The sequence below is a fragment of the Peromyscus leucopus genome, chromosome 1, assembly GCF_004664715.2.
Source record: "Peromyscus leucopus breed LL Stock chromosome 1, UCI_PerLeu_2.1, whole genome shotgun sequence".
In the NCBI taxonomy this organism is placed as follows: Eukaryota; Metazoa; Chordata; class Mammalia; order Rodentia; family Cricetidae; genus Peromyscus; species Peromyscus leucopus.
The window spans coordinates 29,660,924-29,680,075 of NC_051063.1; the positions used below are offsets into that span (position 1 = coordinate 29,660,924).

A 19,152-nucleotide genomic window follows, 5' to 3' on the forward strand; every position below is an offset into this window, starting at 1 on the left:
AGTATCAAATTCTACCCTAATCATAACAAGACACTGGATAATGCTTTGAGATATCAGGGCGTGAAGGATGCAAGGTAAATTCAAAGGGGTGAGAAATTCCTCTAAGAGATGGGGAACAAACGTACTTTGGGCAAAATATAGAACAGGCAGGCGGGATTGAAGTGGCTGTCTTGTCATGATTCTCCAGTAGAACTAATAGTAGATAGGATGGATGGATGGACAGATAGATGACAGATGGACTGATACATAGAAGACAGATAAAAATAGACAGAGTCATTTCCTTGTTTCTGGTCTTTGAGTGAAAGCATTTGTCTGCTTTTTTGTTTAAATAAGTATGTTAGTGGCTATAGGGATTTCCAAGATGTAGGTTATCTGATTGTGAAGACTGCATGTTGTTAGCATTTGGTGTTTTTGTAGTCTTTACATGGTTATGATTCCATTTAAAATAATTTCCATTGTGATGTATCTTTCACCCATTACGTTGTCTTGAAGTTTGTTATTTAATTTCTAAATACTAGAGGAATTCTGATTGGTCTCTTAATTTTATTGTGTTGGAGATCACAAAATACATGACTATAAAATATATGGCTTTAATCTCGTAAGTGTATTACAAGTTGCTTTATGAGACTGAAATGGTTGACCTTGTACTGACTTATGTACATCCTTTGCAACCATGTTTCCACTGTTGGCAGAGGATTCTGTAAGTCACGCAGGTCACGTGATTGCTAGCGTTCAGTTTTTCCATAGCATTCATTACCACGCTTGGTTTTGCTGTTCCCTGGGCTTTTACCCACTTTGTCCGCGAGTCACAGGGAGAGCTGATGTGGCCAGTTCTGAGTCTTCCCCATTTCTCTCTTCAGGTCTGTCTTTTGCTGTGTACCTGGAGTTTTATTACAAGCACACACTCACTTCACATGTGGAGCAGTGGGCCTCTGATTGGCAGAGCTAATCTCCATGCCTCTGCAGGGATGCACCAGAGCGAGCCGCTGTCCACACAGATAAAGATTCGTGGGATGAACCCAGGACCCAACTCTGCCTTGGCTGAGAATGAGGAGATTTTAAAAACCAGTATTAGAACACAGTCTGTAAGAGTTTCAGATGAGTGGAGTAAGGGCTGGAGAGAGAGATCAGTGGCTAAGAGCTGCTTGTTTGGGTTCTGGGGCAGAGAGGGAGGGAGGGAGAGATGGAGAGAGAGAGAGAGAAGAGACAGAGAGAGAGAGAGAGAGACAGAGAGAGAGAGAGAGAGAGAGAGAGAGAGAGAGAGAGAGAGAGAGAGAGAGAGAGAGAGAGAGAGAGAGAGATTGACTCATGGCAACAGTGGAAATGTGTCTCATTCGGCAGCCGGTGATGTGGCTGCTGGCACGGAGTCCCTGAAGGCAGGCTGGGGGAACACCTGGCTCTGGAATGTGGGTGGTTCTGGGTTCACCAACACTTCTCTTCCAGAGAAACGAGTTTGGTTTCCAGTACTCATGTCCGATGATTTAGAACCATCTGTAACTCAAGCTCCAGGGGCTTCCACGACTCTGGCTTCTGTGGGCACAAGCACTCATATGTACATACCCACATGCAGACAGACAGACAGACAGACACACACACCTATACTTAGTTTTAAAAATAATAAAAAAAAATCTTAAAAAAGGAATTTCAGTTAAATGAATTACCAGAAACCACTAAACAGACAAGATTAACTCGGAAGTCAGACAAAGTAACTGCGGAGGTTGGAGGCGTGGGTAGGGCTTGGGGGTGTGTGGGGTGTGTATGTGGAGTGTGAGTGTGGGTGTGTGTGGGTGTGTATGTGGAGTGTGAGTGTGGGTGTGTGGGGTGTGTGGGTGGAATGTGAGTGTGGGTGTGTGGGGTGTGGGTGGAGTGTGAGTGTGGGTGTGTGGGGTGTGTATGTGGGGTGTGTGTGTGGGTGTGTGTGTGTGGGGTGTGTGTGTGGGGGGTATATGTGTGTGTGGGGGGGGATGGTGTGTGTGTGTGTGTGTGTGTGTGTGTGTGGTGTATATGTGCGTGTGGTATGTGTGGGGTGTGGGTGTGGTGTGTGTGGGGTGCATGGGTGTGTGGGTGTGTATGGGGGGTGTATGTGGGTGTGTGTGGTGTGGGGGGGTGACTGTTACAGCTGCACTGTGATGACACACATCTGTGTACATGGCTAAGAGAACATCTAGAGCCAGCGCCAGTGTGTAACTGCCCACATTCCGGGGCGCTGCTGCTAAGCGTTGAGAACCTGCTCCTGGGAGCTATCAAAGCTTCACATCCACACACCTTACGACCTGGACCCACTCTTAGAAACAGCCAATGCAAAAGAGTGTGCATTGTTACAGGAGGTGAGTACTAGGTAGTTCACAGAGCCCGTCATCTGACACGAAGCAGTGCCTGTCACTGGGTGGAACAGAGGAGGCTCAATGCTACGCACAGGGGACAGACACTAAGCCCGTGGCCACGGCAGAAGTCCGACGTTTTCTGACTCCCGACGCTTGCATGGTGTTCAGAGTAGGCTCCTTTCTGTTGCTGTGACAACACACCGTAACCAGAGGGTCGGTTTGTGTTTAAGGTTTCAGAGGGAACAGGAGCCATCACAGAGAGGCATGGAGGCTGAGACAGGCAGATGAGAGCTCACGCATGAAGCTTTTCATCTCAAAGGGTGACACTTCCTCCAGCAAGTCTGTCCCCAGCTGGGGCTACGCATTCATTCAAATATCTAAGTCTACAGTGGACGTTCTCACTCAAATCACTACAACAGCCCAACCCTGTCATGCTCAGGAGGTAGAGCCTGTGTGAAACAAGTAAGCTTAGAGGAAGCCCTGAGTTGGAGCCCACGATGAGATAGTGCCCTGTGTGAAGAGGAGGGACAGGGACTTTTCTCCCCGTCCCAAGAGGATTTGGCGAGCCAGAAGAGACTTGATCAGGAACAAGACCATGCTGGCACCCCGATCTTCCCAAGGTAAACAGCTGCTGACTGAGCCATCCCATCTGTGGTATTCGCTGTAGCAGCCTGGGCTAAGGCAGCAACAACACACACACACACACACACACACACACACACACACACCCCTGAGCAGACATGGAAGAGCACAAACCATATGCTTACACTTCTACAACGCACAAAGCAGACAAAATAATAAAAATGCACAATGTTAGAGGTGTGACTCTTGGTGGTGGGTGGGGCCGGAGAGCGAGTGACCAAAGAAGCTTCCGGACTTGGGGGCAGGCAGGGGCAGGGGTGTTCTGTTTCTTGATTTACACACTGGTTACATGTGTTCTGTTTCTGAAACCATGTGAAGCGATCCACTTATGAACAGTTTTCTGTATACATATTAAGTCATTAATAAAACTTTAAAAACACATGTTCACAGAAACCCTGGTGAAGGAATAAGACAACATGGGCTTTGGGATACAGCTCAGTGGAAGGACAATGGCTAAATATGAATGAGGTCCTGGGTTCGATCCTTTGTGCCATGGGGAGGGGCACACAACACACACACACACACACACACACAAAGAAGCAGATTTTAAATAATACATTATATATAATATACTGTGATGTTTTAGAAATAAAACAGAATACAACAGTCACTGAAATAAATGATAGGTAGTAAATAAAAACGGCCAAAGGAAGCATGTGGAAAAAAGATTTGTGGAAACTCAGGATTCAGCATGGAGGGATGAAGGGATGGGGAAACTGTGAAAGAGGGGTTGATGCCCAGAAGGAAATGTGAGCATACGAGAAATTGATAACCGTTAGAAGACATGTACTATGCAAAGGAACGCAGGGTGGGAATCTCCCAGAGTCAGTAAATGTCGTAAACCCCCAGTTCCTCAGGAACGAGTTCCTGAGGACACAAAGCCTGTGGACGGTCCTAGAAACAGGCCAGACGGTCTCCTTCGCCTCAAGGGTGAGTGGACTGAGTCCTTCAAAAATAACGTAATCCATCAAAGAGCCAATAGATGGTAGACACAGAAACAATCTTATTACATCGCTTTCTAAGAGAAATGAAACAGAAAACAATACCTAACAACTTTGTGACTGGCTTCAGCATTTTTAACATCAATCTGAAAACATACTACTTAAAGAACTTAATTTACACGTTGCTAAATGAAAGGTATTGCTGATCTGGGTGACGGTGTGATGCCTGCTTAACATCTGTATTCACCAGAGGGCCAAGGCAAGCTGGACCTGCGCACACCTTAAGAACCAAACCCTCAAAGACAGTCCTTCTATCTAAATTTTCAGCTATTACAATCATCAGTGCCAAGCTTCACACTGTTGTCTCCATCTGCTTAATAAATGCACGGGGCTTTAGAGTGCTTTTGAATCACGTTTTCCATTATCCAGATCATGATACGATGTAAATCACTTTCTTCCTTAGAAACAGAATGACTCACCATCCAACTGAACCTCTAAATGCTCACTGTAAGTTTGATATGGATTTCAAACTGGTCAGAGGGGCAGAAACTGTCCCCATTGTTCTTAGACGGGGGATCCCGGTGAGTCCACAACCGTGAATTACTTCATTATGGAAGATCCCATGAGCATGTGGAAACAGGAGTTTACCCCTGTTCACCAATGGCGATTTTGAGTTTTTAAAGAACAAATTCCCATATTTTGATGTTTGTGGATTCAAGGTCAGAAAATAAATCCTATGACTATTTTAAACAACTTTCAGGTGAACACAATATTTCTCAGAAACGTAAGGGTTAAAGAATCAAAATGAGGTGACTGGGTATGTTCCATGCTGGGGTATCTTCAGAAAACTCTAACTTGTCTTTTGTCTGCAAGTAAAATGATTTATTATGCCATGTATCCTAAGGCCTAAGACACATAAGTCACATATATTTCTTCAATGTTTTGATTAAAATTTAAAAAAGGATGAATCTTGAACTTTTTCAGAGTTTGTGTCTTGGTTTCAGCTACCCATGAAAGTTGAAATATTTTAAATTTTAATACATTTTAACCATTCATATTCACACATCTGACAATGGCAGAGGGAAAAAATGAAGAAAATGAGTCAGCAAGTATGGACAACAAAACCCAAGTCTAAAAAGCAAGACACAAGTTCTCGGAGCCGCCAGCTTGGCAGGCTCCAGAGCCTCCTGGGAGACGGGCCCTGGGCACGCCTGGGAGACGGGAGGATCCTGACAGCAGTGTGCAGGGCCATTCCCCAGGCAGGGGCCCTGGACTGTGTAAAATGGAGAAAGCCAGTGAGTACTAACATTTGTGGCTGAATCGTCCTGACCGCGCAGCTCTGAGCAGCGTCCTGACTGTGGAGCTCTGAGCAGCGTCCTGACCGTGGAGCTCTGACGCAGCGTCCTGACCGTGCAGCTCTGACCAGCGTCCTGACCGTGCAGCTCTGAGCAGCGTCCTGACCGTGGAGCTCTGAGCAGCGTCCTGACCGTGGAGCTCTGAGCAGCGTCCTGACCGTGCAGCTCTGAGCAGCGTCCTGACCGTGGAGCTCTGAGAGCGTCCTGACCGTGGAGCTCTGAGCAGCGCGTCCTGACCGTGGAGCTCTGAGAGCGTCCTGACCGTGGAGCTCTGAGCAGCGTCCCGACCGTGGAGCTCTGAGCAGCGTCCTGACAGTACAGCTCTGAGCAGCGTCCCGACCGTGCAGCTCTGAGCAGCATGCCTTCCCTGCTCTGATGGGCTGCACCCTTGAACTGGAGCCAAAGCAAGCACTTCACTTCGGTCACGTTTGTCAGGACATTTAATCACAGGACCCAGAAAAGAAACTAAGACAGGCCATGAAAAATGCTTCTGCTAAGCACTTAGTACAAATACGACATGCACCGTATAAAGGAAACCATCCAGACATTTATTTATACAAATGATCAGAGTATAAAGACAAATCACACAAAAGCAGAGAAACTTTAGCAACAATGTATACAATCCCAAACGGTGAGACTGTGAATGTGGCCCCCCGGGGAACAGCAGACTGTTCTTTCCACAATGCCCACAATAACCACACTCGAGAACTGTCCTAAGAAAGCTGAGAAGCTCTTATGGATGTACCAACAGGACTGAGTTCATCATCACGACTAACCACACTCAGATAAACGCCACATGAAAAGTCAATCAGAGCATAGGTGCCTGGATTATGTAAATAAAAAGAGAAATACAATATGAAATGAAATCTAAAATGGCTGCATTAGGATGGGGAACGTTATGGATAATTTTTTAACGTGCACAATTTTCCTCAGCATTTTCAAACGAAAGGAAAAAAACTGGCTACCATTTCTAGAACTGACTTGCCTTTTCACAGTCTACTCTTTCCCATCAGAAGAGTGTATGTGTAAAGTTTATATTGATAAAGGCAAAAGAAATCCCTCAGCTGCGTGGTCTATTCGGACTTCTGCTGTTTGTGAAGACAGATTATAGGCAGCCTGTGCCGTTCCAACAGCAGGATCTACTGCTACGTTTACCTACACAAATCACAGAGAACTAGACAGGAGCAAAGTTACAGACTTACAGGGTCTCACTCCATAGTCCTGGCTGGCCTGGAACAACTCACTCTGTAGCCCAGGCTGGCCCCGAACTCACAGAGATCCTCCTGCCTCTGCCTCCTGAGTGCTGGGATTAAAGGCTGCACCATGACAACCGGCTCAAAATTACAAAACTTCTAATTTATAAATTTACCGTGACAGCAATACTTTTTTCTGTCTTACACTAAGAATTAGTTTTTAAATTTAAAAAGACATTATTCGTTTTTTATATGTATAGGGTGGAGGTAAGTGTGCACGTGCTATACAGTGGATGTGGACAACTTGCTGGAGTAGGTTCTCTCCCTCCATCACGTAGGTTGCCCAGGGACCAGAACGCAGCTTTTATCAGGTGTGGGGGTAAGTTCTTTTCTTTGCCTGCTGAGCCATCTGCCTGCCCAGAATTAGTTTTAACATTTTTATTAAAAATGTTGCCAATATACTGAGACTGTTCTGTTGAAGCATCTAACTTTTTATATTAGGTTTACATTACAGTAACCATAACAAGACCATTAGTCCACTTATTTAAAATATTTTTAGTTAGAGGCAAGAACCTTTAAAAAGAATGGCAATCCAAAAAGTATAAATTCTTGTCTTTTATGAAATGTTTAATAAATATTTTTGAAAATATACCGAAGGAAATGAAGATCTGAGTGTTGTCATAGCTGCACAGTGTATTGTATCCCTACGTAATATAGCAGCGTACGCCTGTGGTCTCTACACGTGGGCAAAGCTGCACAGTGTATTGTGTCCCTACAGGATATAGTGTGTACTACTGTAGTCACTGCACTTGGGAGCAGAGACAGGAGAAGCCCTGACTGTACAGTGAGGTCATCCTGGGTTAATCCATATGCCTTTTAAAGCAACTATTTCATCTGTGTGTGCATGGGGGCATGTGTGTTCCCAGGTGCCCACAAGGACAGAAGAGGGTGCTGAGCTGCTCTGGGTTTGAGTAGTAGAGGCACCTAACGTTGGTGCTCAGATCTAACCTCTGAGGTATGCTGATAAGGAGCCGAGTCCTAACCACAGAGCCTCTTCTCCAGCTCCACTATCCCCAGTTAAGGTGACCTTGTCTCCAAGAACCCAAAACACACAAATAAGTGAATAAATAAATATTCCCATAACAAAACAATTAGAAACTCATGGAATTTGCTACTTTTAAAAGTGATCACATTGTCAAGATCATATTATGGGGGGTGAGAGCTTCCTGAAGCTACGTGAAACCAGCACTTGAGAGTGGCAGAGGAGCTCTCCACGCCACAGCATCAGCTGAAGGAGTAAGTAACTACAGAAACCATGTCACCGAGAGACACAGACACAGAGAAACCATGGAGAGACACAGACACACGCTGACGAGCAGGCAGGACAGAATTTTAATCCAAGATACATTTTTTTTTTTGTTTTTGTTTTTGTTTTTGTTTTTCGAGACAGGGTTTCTCTGTGTAGCTTTGCACCTTTCCCTGGGACTCGCTTGGTAGCCCAGGCTGGCCTCGAACTCACAGAGATCCGCCTGCCTCTGCCTCCCGAGTGCTGGGATTAAAGGCGTGCGCCACCACCGCCCGGCCCAAGATACATTCTTTAGTTTATATCCTAAAACTCACGTTTTCAGTTATTTGATACGATGTGGCTGACCACAGAAATAGCTGCCACAATACACAGCTACAGGAGCCCAGTTCTGCTCTAGACAGGAGACAAGACTAAACACATATCACCTACTACGTTCTGTCAGTAGTAGGAGCAGAAGTCTGTGGATCTAAGAAACACAGCCCATCAGTACAGCGCTTCACAACAGCCCCAAGCTCTGAAGACACACAGGACAGTTCAATACTCAACACTTCAAATATACTCACAGCATTCCAGAACAGTGGGGCCCCGGCAGTGTAAACAAAACAACGTGACACTCAGTCCACTTGCTTCTGTGACGCTAACAGGACGACTTGTTTTCCGTGATTAGAAAATTGTTTACTTTTTTATATGAAAAAGACTAAGGAAAGATCAAATTCAGGAAGCTGATTTATCTGAATCCAATCATATTCGTCATTCAGCGACATTAAGACGTCTTGCAAAGAATGACCACTCCTGGGCCGGGTACACACACGAACCAGGAAATGACCCTCCCCGGCCGGTCTCAAAGTGTCTTGGTTGCATCCTCTTCTCTCTTTGCCTCGCTTAGAGTTATATATTCATAGCTTAGAGCCTGGTCACTGGATTGCTCAGATCGTGATTTTTTAAATGACAGCTCATCTGGCAGAAGAGATGAGCAGTGCTCCAGGGACCGTGTGATGTCATCGATGGTCCACCTGTCTTCAGGGAGGGCATGCTCTTCAAGTGTAAATGGCCCCTGTTTGGTGCGGGTCAGCTCCAGCACGTTGGCACAGGAAGAGAGTTCTACAGCACCCAAAAGTGAAAACGTAAGGTGAGTCACACGTATTCACAATCTGCAAATTTTCAAACAACAGAAATCTACTCAGACGTCTCAGGGTACTAGCCCAGTACAAAAGTCCAGAGCCTGAGGTAAACCAGAGCTTAAGCAGGGAAGACTCTTTAGTGGTCTAAACTTACTTACACCTGCTTTTCAAAACCACTTGGCACTTGAAGCAATCCTGTAGCATGAATCTTAAAAGGTCTTATTAATAAAATCAAACCTGAGCCAGGTATTGGGGTGAACACTGGAAGATCAGAGAACCAGAACAAGCCACAGCTAACCTCACCTGGCCAACTTCTCAGCTGGACTTGTTTCCTCATACTGGAAGCTTCTGTGTCCTCATCCCAATGGCTCTCAGCTGAACTGCTGCTAGAAGCCTGAAAGCTTAACCAGCCAAATGCTTCTAGTTTCTGGTCCTCACGCCTTATATACTTTTCTACTTTCTACCACCACTCTCTGGGATTAAAGGCTGGCTTTCTGGGATTAAAGGTGTGTGTCACCATGCTTAGCTGTTTCCAATGTGGCCTTGAACTCACAGAGATCCAGAGGGATTTCTATCTCTGGAATGCTAGGATTAAAGGTGTGAGTGCCACCATTTTCTAGCCTTTGTATCTAGTGGCTGTCTGTTCTCTGACCCCAGATAAATTTATTAGGGTACACAATATTTTGGGGAACACAATACCACCACATTTCCTCTCTTTTTGTCTAAAATTAAAAAAAAAAACTTATAACTAATACAAGAAAAACTATCTCCAATAAGTATATGCAATATACAGTCAAGATTACATTAACAATGTCTAGTTTATTAACATTTGACAGATTCAGACAAAAAACTCCATTATATATATTAACAATGTCCAGTCCAGTAACATCTGATAAACTCAGACCAAAAAATTTTCATTACTTATTTAAAACAAGTAGTTCCTTTTTAAAAGTAGATTCCATAATCTCCCTTTTTATCTTATATCCATATTCTCTCTTTTTTCTTTTCATAATAGATTCAGTAGTCTACCTTTTGTCATTTTTATATCTTCCCCTTGTTCTTCAGTGTAGATGCAGTGACCTACCTATTTATCCTATTATTTCTTTATCTTTTTTCTCAGAGTAGATTCAATGATCTATCTCACAATCCCAAGAGGCAATTATTCCCCTTACTCTGCAAATAAGACAATGTGACCTGTCCACTGTCATGTGGCCAGGGAACGGAGAGGCAGAGCCAGAACTCTCCAGGTGCTTATAAGATTGTGGCTTCCAGTTTAAAAAAAAAAAAATTGATTTGTACCAATGTAAATAGTTTTTAGAAGGATAAATCTTTTTGTTCCTGACATCCACTTTGAGTTAAAATGTTTTACTTGGAAAAAATGTTGTTTTTTTCATCCATTATCACTGTGTTCGTTTTCTGCTCCTCTGTCTGTGTTTCACGCCCACCCCATTACCAGCCCTCGCTGCAGCTGCTAGGGCTTGTGAGCGCACACTATAAACCCACAATGCATCTGAGCTAAAAGCAGCAACAGTTCAGCTCCTCGGCCAGTACTCAGAAAAATGAAAAACGGAAAATTCCCTTTCCCATCAAAAAGGAGCATTGCTCTCCAAATGATAATTCATAATTCAGCCTTCTGCTTACCTCTGCCAATGTCACTGACCAAGCTTCTGATGTAAAAGCCTCCTCCGCATTCAACATCTGGAATGTTAGCAGAGACCTGGTAAAAGGCTGACCTCCTGAGAGATCCACTTTACATAAAAATGATGCTCTTCAACACATGTAAAAACGCACTATGCAAACAATCGAGCCATAAAATATTTATGTGCTAAACCATAAATTATTCATCCGGCGGCATATGTGTTTGTGAGATTGAAAAGTCAGAGTGTGGAGCAGGCAGAAAGTCATGAACACATTTTAAATTAACTGGCAAGCCGCATCACGTTAATACCTCAGCCTTGTTCATTTAATAGGTTTTAAATAGAAATCCCAGCTTTGCTATCATGAGCTATAGATGCTAAAAAACATTTTCAGATGTGTATACTTTGTCCATTTATTATGTTTGAAATGGTCAGAAATCTCAGCTTTTCTATCATGAGCTGTAGGTTTTAAAAATATTTTCAGATTTTATAACATTTGAAAAAATTGAACCAAAAAATCCCTTTGGCAATGAGAAGAACCACGCTTAGGGTGCTAAAACCATAATGAGATAAAGCCCCACACTGCAGTAGAGCTGATCAGCAGGGCCTCACGTGCTGGGTGGAGAGGAGGCCTGCAGGAAGGGCTCACCGACGCTCTGGGTGGGGCTGCCACACACTCCGCTTCTACATCGTTTCAAGTTGCACAATCAAACAGAGAGATGGACGGACTAATCCAAGCTCAGCACCCGGGGACTTTAATTCTCGTCTACAGCTCACAACCGGGGGCTACCGAGCCGAGAAGGGAGCGGAGCACCGGGGTCACCCTGGGTTGTGGCAGCATTTCTGAGTGGCACTTCAGAAGACAGCTGCTCACACACGCCCTTGAACTCCAGTCAGGACAATCAGGCACTTCTGACGTACACGCAGCCAGGAAACCCTGATCGTTCACGGCATCTCTGCGCTGCCGAAGAGGACGCTGCACTTTCATGGAGCGGACGGAAAGGACCACTCTGTAGGGCTTTTTCCCCCTTCATTATGTGTCAAGTCATTTAGAATCAGGAAATGTAAGCAAAAGTCTTGTTTCCTTAACTGTACCACCTTCTGCAGGAACTTACTATGTGTGAAGTAAGAACGCCAGAAGAAGCAGTGAGGGCGAGGAGAAGCAGTGAGGGTGAGGAGAAGCAGAGAGGGCGAGGAGAAGCAGTGAGGGCGAGGATGAGCAGTGAGGGCGAGGATGAGCAGTGAGGGCGAGGATGAGCAGTGAGGGCGAGGAGAAGCAGTGAGGGCGAGGAGAAGCAGTGAGGGCGAGGAGAAGCAGTGAGGGCGAGGAGGAGCAGTGAGGGCGAGGATGAGCAGTGAGGGCGAGGATGAGCAGTGAGGGCGAGGAGAAGCTGTGAGGGAGAGGAGAAGCTGTGAGGGAGAGGAGAAGCAATGAGGTGAGGAGAAGCAGTGAGGGAGAGAAGAAGCAGTGAGGGAGAGGAGAAGCAGTGAGGGTGAGGAGAAGCAGTGAGGTGAGGATGAGCAGTGAGGGCGAGGAGAAGCTGTGGGGTGAGGAGAAGCAGTGAGGGTGAGGAGAAGCAGCAAGGGTGAGGAGAAGCAGTGAGGGCGAGGAGAAACAGTGTGGGAGAGGAGAAGCAGTGAGGGCGAGGAGAAGCTGTGAGGGAGAGGAGAAGCAGTGAGGGCGAGGATGAGCAGTGAGGGAGAGGAGAAGCAGTGAGGGCGAGGATGAGCAGTGAGGGTGAGGAGAAGCAGTGAGGGCGAGGATGAGCAGTGAGGGAGAGGAGAAACAGTGTGGGAGAGGAGAAGCAGTGAGGGCGAGGAGAAGCAGTGAGGTGAGGATGAGCAGTGAGGTGAGGAGAAGCAGTGAGGGAGAGGAGAAGCTGTGAGGGAGAGGAGAAGCAGTGAGGGAGAGGAGAAGCAGTGAGGGAGAGGAGAAGCAGTGAGGGCGAGGATGAGCAGTGAGGGTGAGGAGAAGCAGTGAGGGAGAGGAGAAGCAGCGAGGGCGAGGAGAAGCAGTGAGGGCGAGGAGAAGCAGTGAGGGCGAGGAGAAGCAGCGAGGGCGAGGAGAAGCAGTGAGGGAGAGGAGAAGCTGTGAGGGAGAGGAGAAGCAGTGAGGGTGAGGAGAAGCTGTGAGGGCGAGGATGAGCAGTGAGGTAAGGGAAGGAAAGGCTTTGGGAAATGCCATCTAAAAGGGATTCTAGTCACAATTACTGTGAAATGAAGGGCTGGATTGATTTCAAGGGGCCCAAGGACTAACAACTAAATTTTAAAACTACATAGACAACTTTAAACTATAGAAACAAGTGTTTCTTCGTTTTTAAATTTACTTCAAATATGGATCACATGTTCAAATTGACAGCCTGAACTAAAAATGTGACCAGGTGTCCAACAACACATCTGTCTCACCTATTTCTCCCATATTTTCCCATCATTGGAACCAACCTGCAGGTCACAAAGAAGGGACAGGATAGAAACCGGTTCACTTTTACAGCCTTTTATCCCTAAACTAACTAAACATGCTCTGTCTGAAAGGGGCATATCAATAGTTACTCTAAAATGAAATGCATTGAGTATGAATCAAAATGGAAGGAAAAGTATCTGTAAGATAAAAACTAAAACAAAATTAACTTATATATATTTTTATTATTACATGTATGGGGAATCTATTTGCACATATGTCTGCATACCATGTGTGTAGCTGGTGCCCAAGGAGGTGAGAAGAAGGTGTTGGAACCATTGAGACTGAGTTATGGAGGGTTGTGAACTGTCATGTGGGTGCTGGGAATCAAACCCAGGTCCTCTGAAAACACAGCCAGTGCTCTTAACCGCTGAGCCATCTCTCTAGGCCCCAACTCTAAAATCTTGAAAATACACATCCTCTACCTACTTCTCTGAAGAGATCTAAAGTATTTAACTCCCAAGTTTATAGTAAAATGATAGCAAAACATCTGAAAACCAGCCTAGTTAGGTATTTCTGAACCTCTACGGAGTTAGTTACATTTAACTCAAGAAATCAAACCATAACTTTTCTTACATTCAAAGAAATTCCAAGACCAAATTAGCCAAACACAAAATAAAGATATGAGCAAAGCAGATTATTTCAAACCTCTCCATCATACCTAAAGTGAAAAGCGGTGGCTGGAATCTCTGGAGGGAGATGCTGTACACAGTCACCAGCCTGGCAGGTCTGGCCTCGACGGCTTCACCTCTCTTCATTAACGTTGAAAGCCTTTGCCCATCCTTCTTCAGTGCAGAATAGCTTTGTGACAAGGAGAGAGTGGGAGTGAGAGAGCTGACGGTGTGGAGAGCATAATTCCCAGAGGCATGGGATGAAGGATGATGAGCAGCTCCTTACACCGAAGTCCCTTCTAAAATTCAACAGTCTTTTCTCCTGGTCTGCTACTATCCTGGGATGAAGTCCCTACATATCTCTGAGACAGATATAAACAGTGAGCAGCATCCATTCTCTCCTTTAGCTTTCCTGGAGATGACCTTGTCAGCTCCCTTCACTAATCCCCAACTCAGAAGCAGCTTCTCCCTGAAAAATGTCTCACACAGGAAACAGAGCTCAGCTTTGTGTTGTGAAATCTCATGACACCACAAACCCATGAATAATCACAGAAAATGCTAAAGAAGTTCACATATAATAAACATATATGTTTAACTTAGTCTAACAAATGATTAAAACATTTTATGCAGATGTTCCTAAAAATTTCAAAGTTTTGTATTTGAGAAAAATGCTCTTAGAGAAAACAAAAACAAGACTTCTAAACACAAATAAAATATAAATATCCTAGATCTATCCTAGCAATGTGCACACAAATATGGCTAAGTGGCACTGGGGCCTGACTGCCTCCCTTCCCAGTCACCTGCTGAAATTCTAAGTACCAAGGAGGGGCCTTTAGGAGGGTGACCAGGTCATAAACCAGAGCCCTCGAGGAGGTGGCGGTGGCCCCAGACAGACGCCACACCAAGGCAGCATCTACAAGAAGGCAGCTTTCCCCAGCAAAGCCATCCGCCAGCGCCTCGGCCTGGACGGAACCTCCAGGACCATGGGAAGCAGCTCCCGAGTCTGCGGTGTTTATTAAAGACACCCTAGTGTGCCAAGACAAGTGGTGAGGCAGTTGTACCCACATTCTTTACAAACGTAGCTTTTCTCTGTTGGATATGCTGGACAGATCCTGGGGCAGGCAGGCAGCACACACTGAGACTCCGAATCACAGGTCAGTTGCTTTAACACAGTCCTGTCACTTAATTTTAGGGAGAGTGGCATCCCTGGATCTGTCACTGCCCTGTTATCTACAGACAGAACTTGAAGAGTCAGTGAAACGGGATGCACAGAGGCCAGGCTGTGCTAACATCCAGCACAGATCTGAATGCTCTTCTGTCTCAGGATCAAAGCTTTGCATCCAGGCTGAATCTGCTCATCTCTTTTTGATTATTTACAATGTCCAGATTTAGCCCACTTTATTCTAATTATTGATGTTAACCTATAGACGACAAAATTAAACAAATTTAAAAGCTGAACTTACAGTGGGGGTACTTGCATTATATTCCCAGTAAACTTCTGCAGAACGCCTTCAATATCTTCGTGTGTTATCTTATCTGCCAAAAATGAACCAAGAAAAGATGACATAGCCATAAAAGCAACAGCCCCAACAGCTCTGAAAAGTCATTATTATGAGTTTTCAATAAAATACAAATTACAGGGGTTCGAGAGATGGCTCAGTGGTTAGTTCAACTCCTAGCACCCACATGGAGGCTCACATCTCTATGATTCTAATCCCAGTGGATCTGATGCCCTCTTCTGGCCTCAGAGGGCACCAGGTACACAGCAGTGTACAGACATATGTACAGGCAAAACACCTATACAAATAACTAAAAGAAAAAAATCAAACATCATTAAATCGCAACATATGTCTTGTAGGCCAAATGCCACCTTGTTGAAAAGAATAAAATGCATATTGATAAGATGAAAAGCAAAGAAAATTTTACGTTATTCTTCATGGAAACTTAATTTCCCTAAGTTCAAGTCCCACCCTACCCCAGTTATTCCTCACTTAAAATGATGCGTCATATATGTACTGGGAGATTCTGATGGCGCCTTTAGAAAATCCAAGGAAGATGTGAAATTAGCTGCAGACGTGGCCCTACAGTAATCAACACTGAGTGGTCAGGGGCAGACAGTGAGTACCCACACTTCTGTGCTCCGTTTCTCTAAGTCGATGTCTGAGCATCTATTACAGCACAGAGGACGGTGGGCACAGCTGTACCTTAAGTTTCACTTGAGAGAATTTAAACTATCCTATGCTATGGAATAAATTTCATACACACACATTCAACTCTGTCTCCAAGCCGAGCTATTATTGATCTGTCTCCCCAGGACTTCCTCCACTTGTAAATGATCACTCTCAGTTAGCTCAAAAACAAACCAGTACAGAAAAGGAATACACACAGCAAGGACTTTGGCACACTTACTGAGCATTTTTAAACGCAGATTTTAGAAAATGTGTACCGACTTATGAAGACGGAAGTTTTCCTGTGTCCCACCTGGTCCCCCAGATGCTCATTCCCAAGTAAACACACAGAGGCTTATATTAATTACAAACTACATGGCCTACGGCTCAGGCTTCTTGCTAGCTAGCTTTTATAACTTGACTCCACCCTTTCCTATTAATCTGTTTTGTCACGTGGCTTTGAGCATTACCTGCCCTCTCACATCTTGCTTCTCCTGGCGGCGGCCATCAGCGTCTCCCTGACCCCGCCTTTCTTCTCTCTCATGTCTCTTGGATTTCCTGCCTGGCTCTACTCTGCCCTGCCATAGGCCAATGCAGCTTTATTTATTAGCCAATGAGAGTGACATATATTCACAGTGTACAGAAAGACATCCCATAGCACTTCTCCTTTTCTGTCTAATCAAAAAGGAAGGTTTTAACTTTAACATAGTAAAATAATATATAACAAAACAATTATCAAGCAAGCAAGTATTGTTCAGGAGAAACAAAGGGTACTAACATAAACAAAAATGGAACTACAACCAACAAGAACAACAGTGCTGTGGATATCACTCTATATAAATAAAACACTGATGGCCAGTGACCAGGCAGGAAGTATAGGCAGGCCAAAGAGAGAAGAGAATTGGGGAAACAGAGAAGGAGGAGAGACACTGCAGCCACTGCCAGGACAAGCAACATGTAAAGACGCCGGTAAGCCACCAGCCATGTGGCAAGGTATAGATTTATAGAAATGGGTTAATTTAAGATATAAGAACAGTTAGCAAGAAGCCTGCCACGGCCATACAGTTTATACGTGATATAAGTGTCTGAGTGATTATTTTATACGTGGGTTGTGGGACTGCGGGGCTTGGTGGAACCTGGAGAGAAGCCCTCCAGCAACACAACAGGAAACAAAAAACACACACTAAATGTCCAGAAATGTCCAGATCGTAGAAAAATGGCAAGCCACTGAGATTACTCCAATAGCTGTCCTATCTGGAAGAATAACTAACTCTAGTACCTAATATGTTCTAGCTAAGATATGAGAGGATTGTAACTGTAACTATCTAGTCTCCAACCCCATCAAAGACTGAGAAGGAAAATAATATTCCTGAGAAAACAGGAAGTGCAAGCAAGCAACTTCCAAAATATTGGGAGAACAGACAGAGACAGCTGGCAGCCTGGACAGTTACCTAAAGTTTCTCAGCACCATTGGGGCATTCATTTTTGGCTACAGGCCTAGAATATTATCTGACAGACCAGTTTCAGAAGCAGGAATTTTGAGAGACTGTCTTTCCCTGTCTTGGCAAAGTTCAGCAGTTGCTTTTCCTTGTGTCCTGCTCATCCAGAAAGGACAGTGTGCCTATTGTCAGCAGTTGAGGCAAGGGCAGTTCTTTGCTCAGCAGGCCATTTTTTTGCCAAGAAGACAAACTTCCAAACAAAGAGTCTTAGAAGCTCAACAATGAGCCACATAAGGATGGATAGTGCACATAACGTCTGGATTATGTGTATTACTGTGTTGTCTTGTGCACATAAAGTCTGGATTATGTGTATTACTGTGTTGTCTTTAAAATTTTTGACTGCTATAAGACATTTGATTATAAAAGCTGCTGGATTAAACCAACCCACATGTTTTAAAAATATCTTGACTCCAAAACTTAAGTCAAAAGGTATACCACTTTGGGGGAGAGGTTATGCTTTTATCTCCACAGGAAATGAGAGGCTATGATTCATTCAAAATTAAACATGATCCGATTTGATTGAAGAAGATCCCCTGAAATCCTGACTACAGACATAAAAACATAAACCTGAAAGAAATGCAAGACACGTGATGTATATTTTACCTGCTCAAACACATAACTAGAAATTGTCTTTGGCTGACTTGTGTACAATGTACAGTCTGTACTTGTATTAATGCTGAGATATATATTACCTTTAAAAATGTATATATTTTTAGGATGAGGGGAGCAGACACCAATGGAAACAGATGGCCCAGATGATCCAACATTTCAGAACACTTCTGCCACAGTTTCCCCTGAGTTCTGCACCCAGAGAGGCTTCAAGGCTGCTAGTTGAGATGGTCCAGCCACCGAAGGAACAAGATGCCAGTAGACCAGTAACGCCATGGCCATGTGGCAACATATAGATAATAGACAAGGGTTAATTTAGGATGAAAGAGCTACCTAGCAAGAAGCCTGAGCCATAGGCCGTATGGTTTGTAATTAATATAAGCCTCTGAGTGATTATTTTATAACCGGCTGCAGGAGTTTGGGTGGGAGAGATCCGTCCCACCGTGGAGCTGGTCTGGACCGAGAAACTTCTACTACAGACTTATATATAAAACTTTTCACATGCCAGTCATGTTTTCAGGCTCTTTTTGGTGCATTCAACAGAAGGACGCAGTATTATGCTAGCTCAAATTCAGTATTTGGGTTTTCATACTTGCAGATGATCAAGAACAAACCATGCCTTGGAAATATTCTATAACTCATTTAGACTACTGTCAATGTTTTTATTATTTCATAGCAAATTTAAACTTTTTGGTAAATGTGCATTTGATTTTATTTGAAAAATATTAGACAAAAATTGTGCTCTGAATTGTTCCAATACCATGATAAAACTTAAGGGACATCAGGGAGTACTGTGTACACCCAGCAAGACAGTCTTAGCCTCATTGTAACCATGTAAGCTAAATACAAACAAAACTGGAATCTTCGAGGCTCAGCCAGTGGACAGCAACAATCCTTATTTTCTTCAGCAGCTTCCAATGTCCACTGCAGATCGCAGATGGCAGCCCCGCCTACCACAGATCTCAGATGGTAGCCACGCCCACTGCAGATCACAGATGGCAGCCCCGCCCACCACAGATCTCAGCCAGAAGCCCCGCCCACCACAGATCTCAGATGGCAGCCCCGCCCACCACAGATCTCAGCCAGAAGCCCCGCCCACCAGATCTCAGATGGCAGCCCCGCCCACCACAGATCACAGATGGCAGCCCCGCCCACTGCAGATCTCTGCTGTGACATTAAAGAATTACAGGTGGCACCTTAGTTACGCTATTCCGAGCTTGCCAAATGTTGGTGGCCCATGCTACCACCAGGCTGGCCTTGCTGATGGGAATGCCATAGTTGGTAAAAC

At 44.6% G+C, this 19,152-nt stretch overlaps 1 protein-coding gene across 1 annotated transcript in view; it reads right to left on the reverse strand.

Moving 5' to 3' along the window:
- Positions 1-8,469: 8,469 nt before the first annotated feature.
- Positions 8,470-19,152, reverse strand: part of Trub1 (TruB pseudouridine synthase family member 1) — a 60,902-nt gene continuing 50,219 nt past the window's right edge. Inside the window, exons 5-8 of the mRNA XM_028880974.2 lie at positions 15,052-15,124; positions 13,639-13,778; positions 10,524-10,580; positions 8,470-8,862 (exon numbers count right to left, since the gene is read on the reverse strand). Of these exons, the coding sequence (XP_028736807.1) occupies positions 8,603-8,862; positions 10,524-10,580; positions 13,639-13,778; positions 15,052-15,124 (530 nt within the window). The 3' untranslated portion in view covers positions 8,470-8,602. The remainder of the gene's footprint in view (positions 8,863-10,523; positions 10,581-13,638; positions 13,779-15,051; positions 15,125-19,152) is intronic.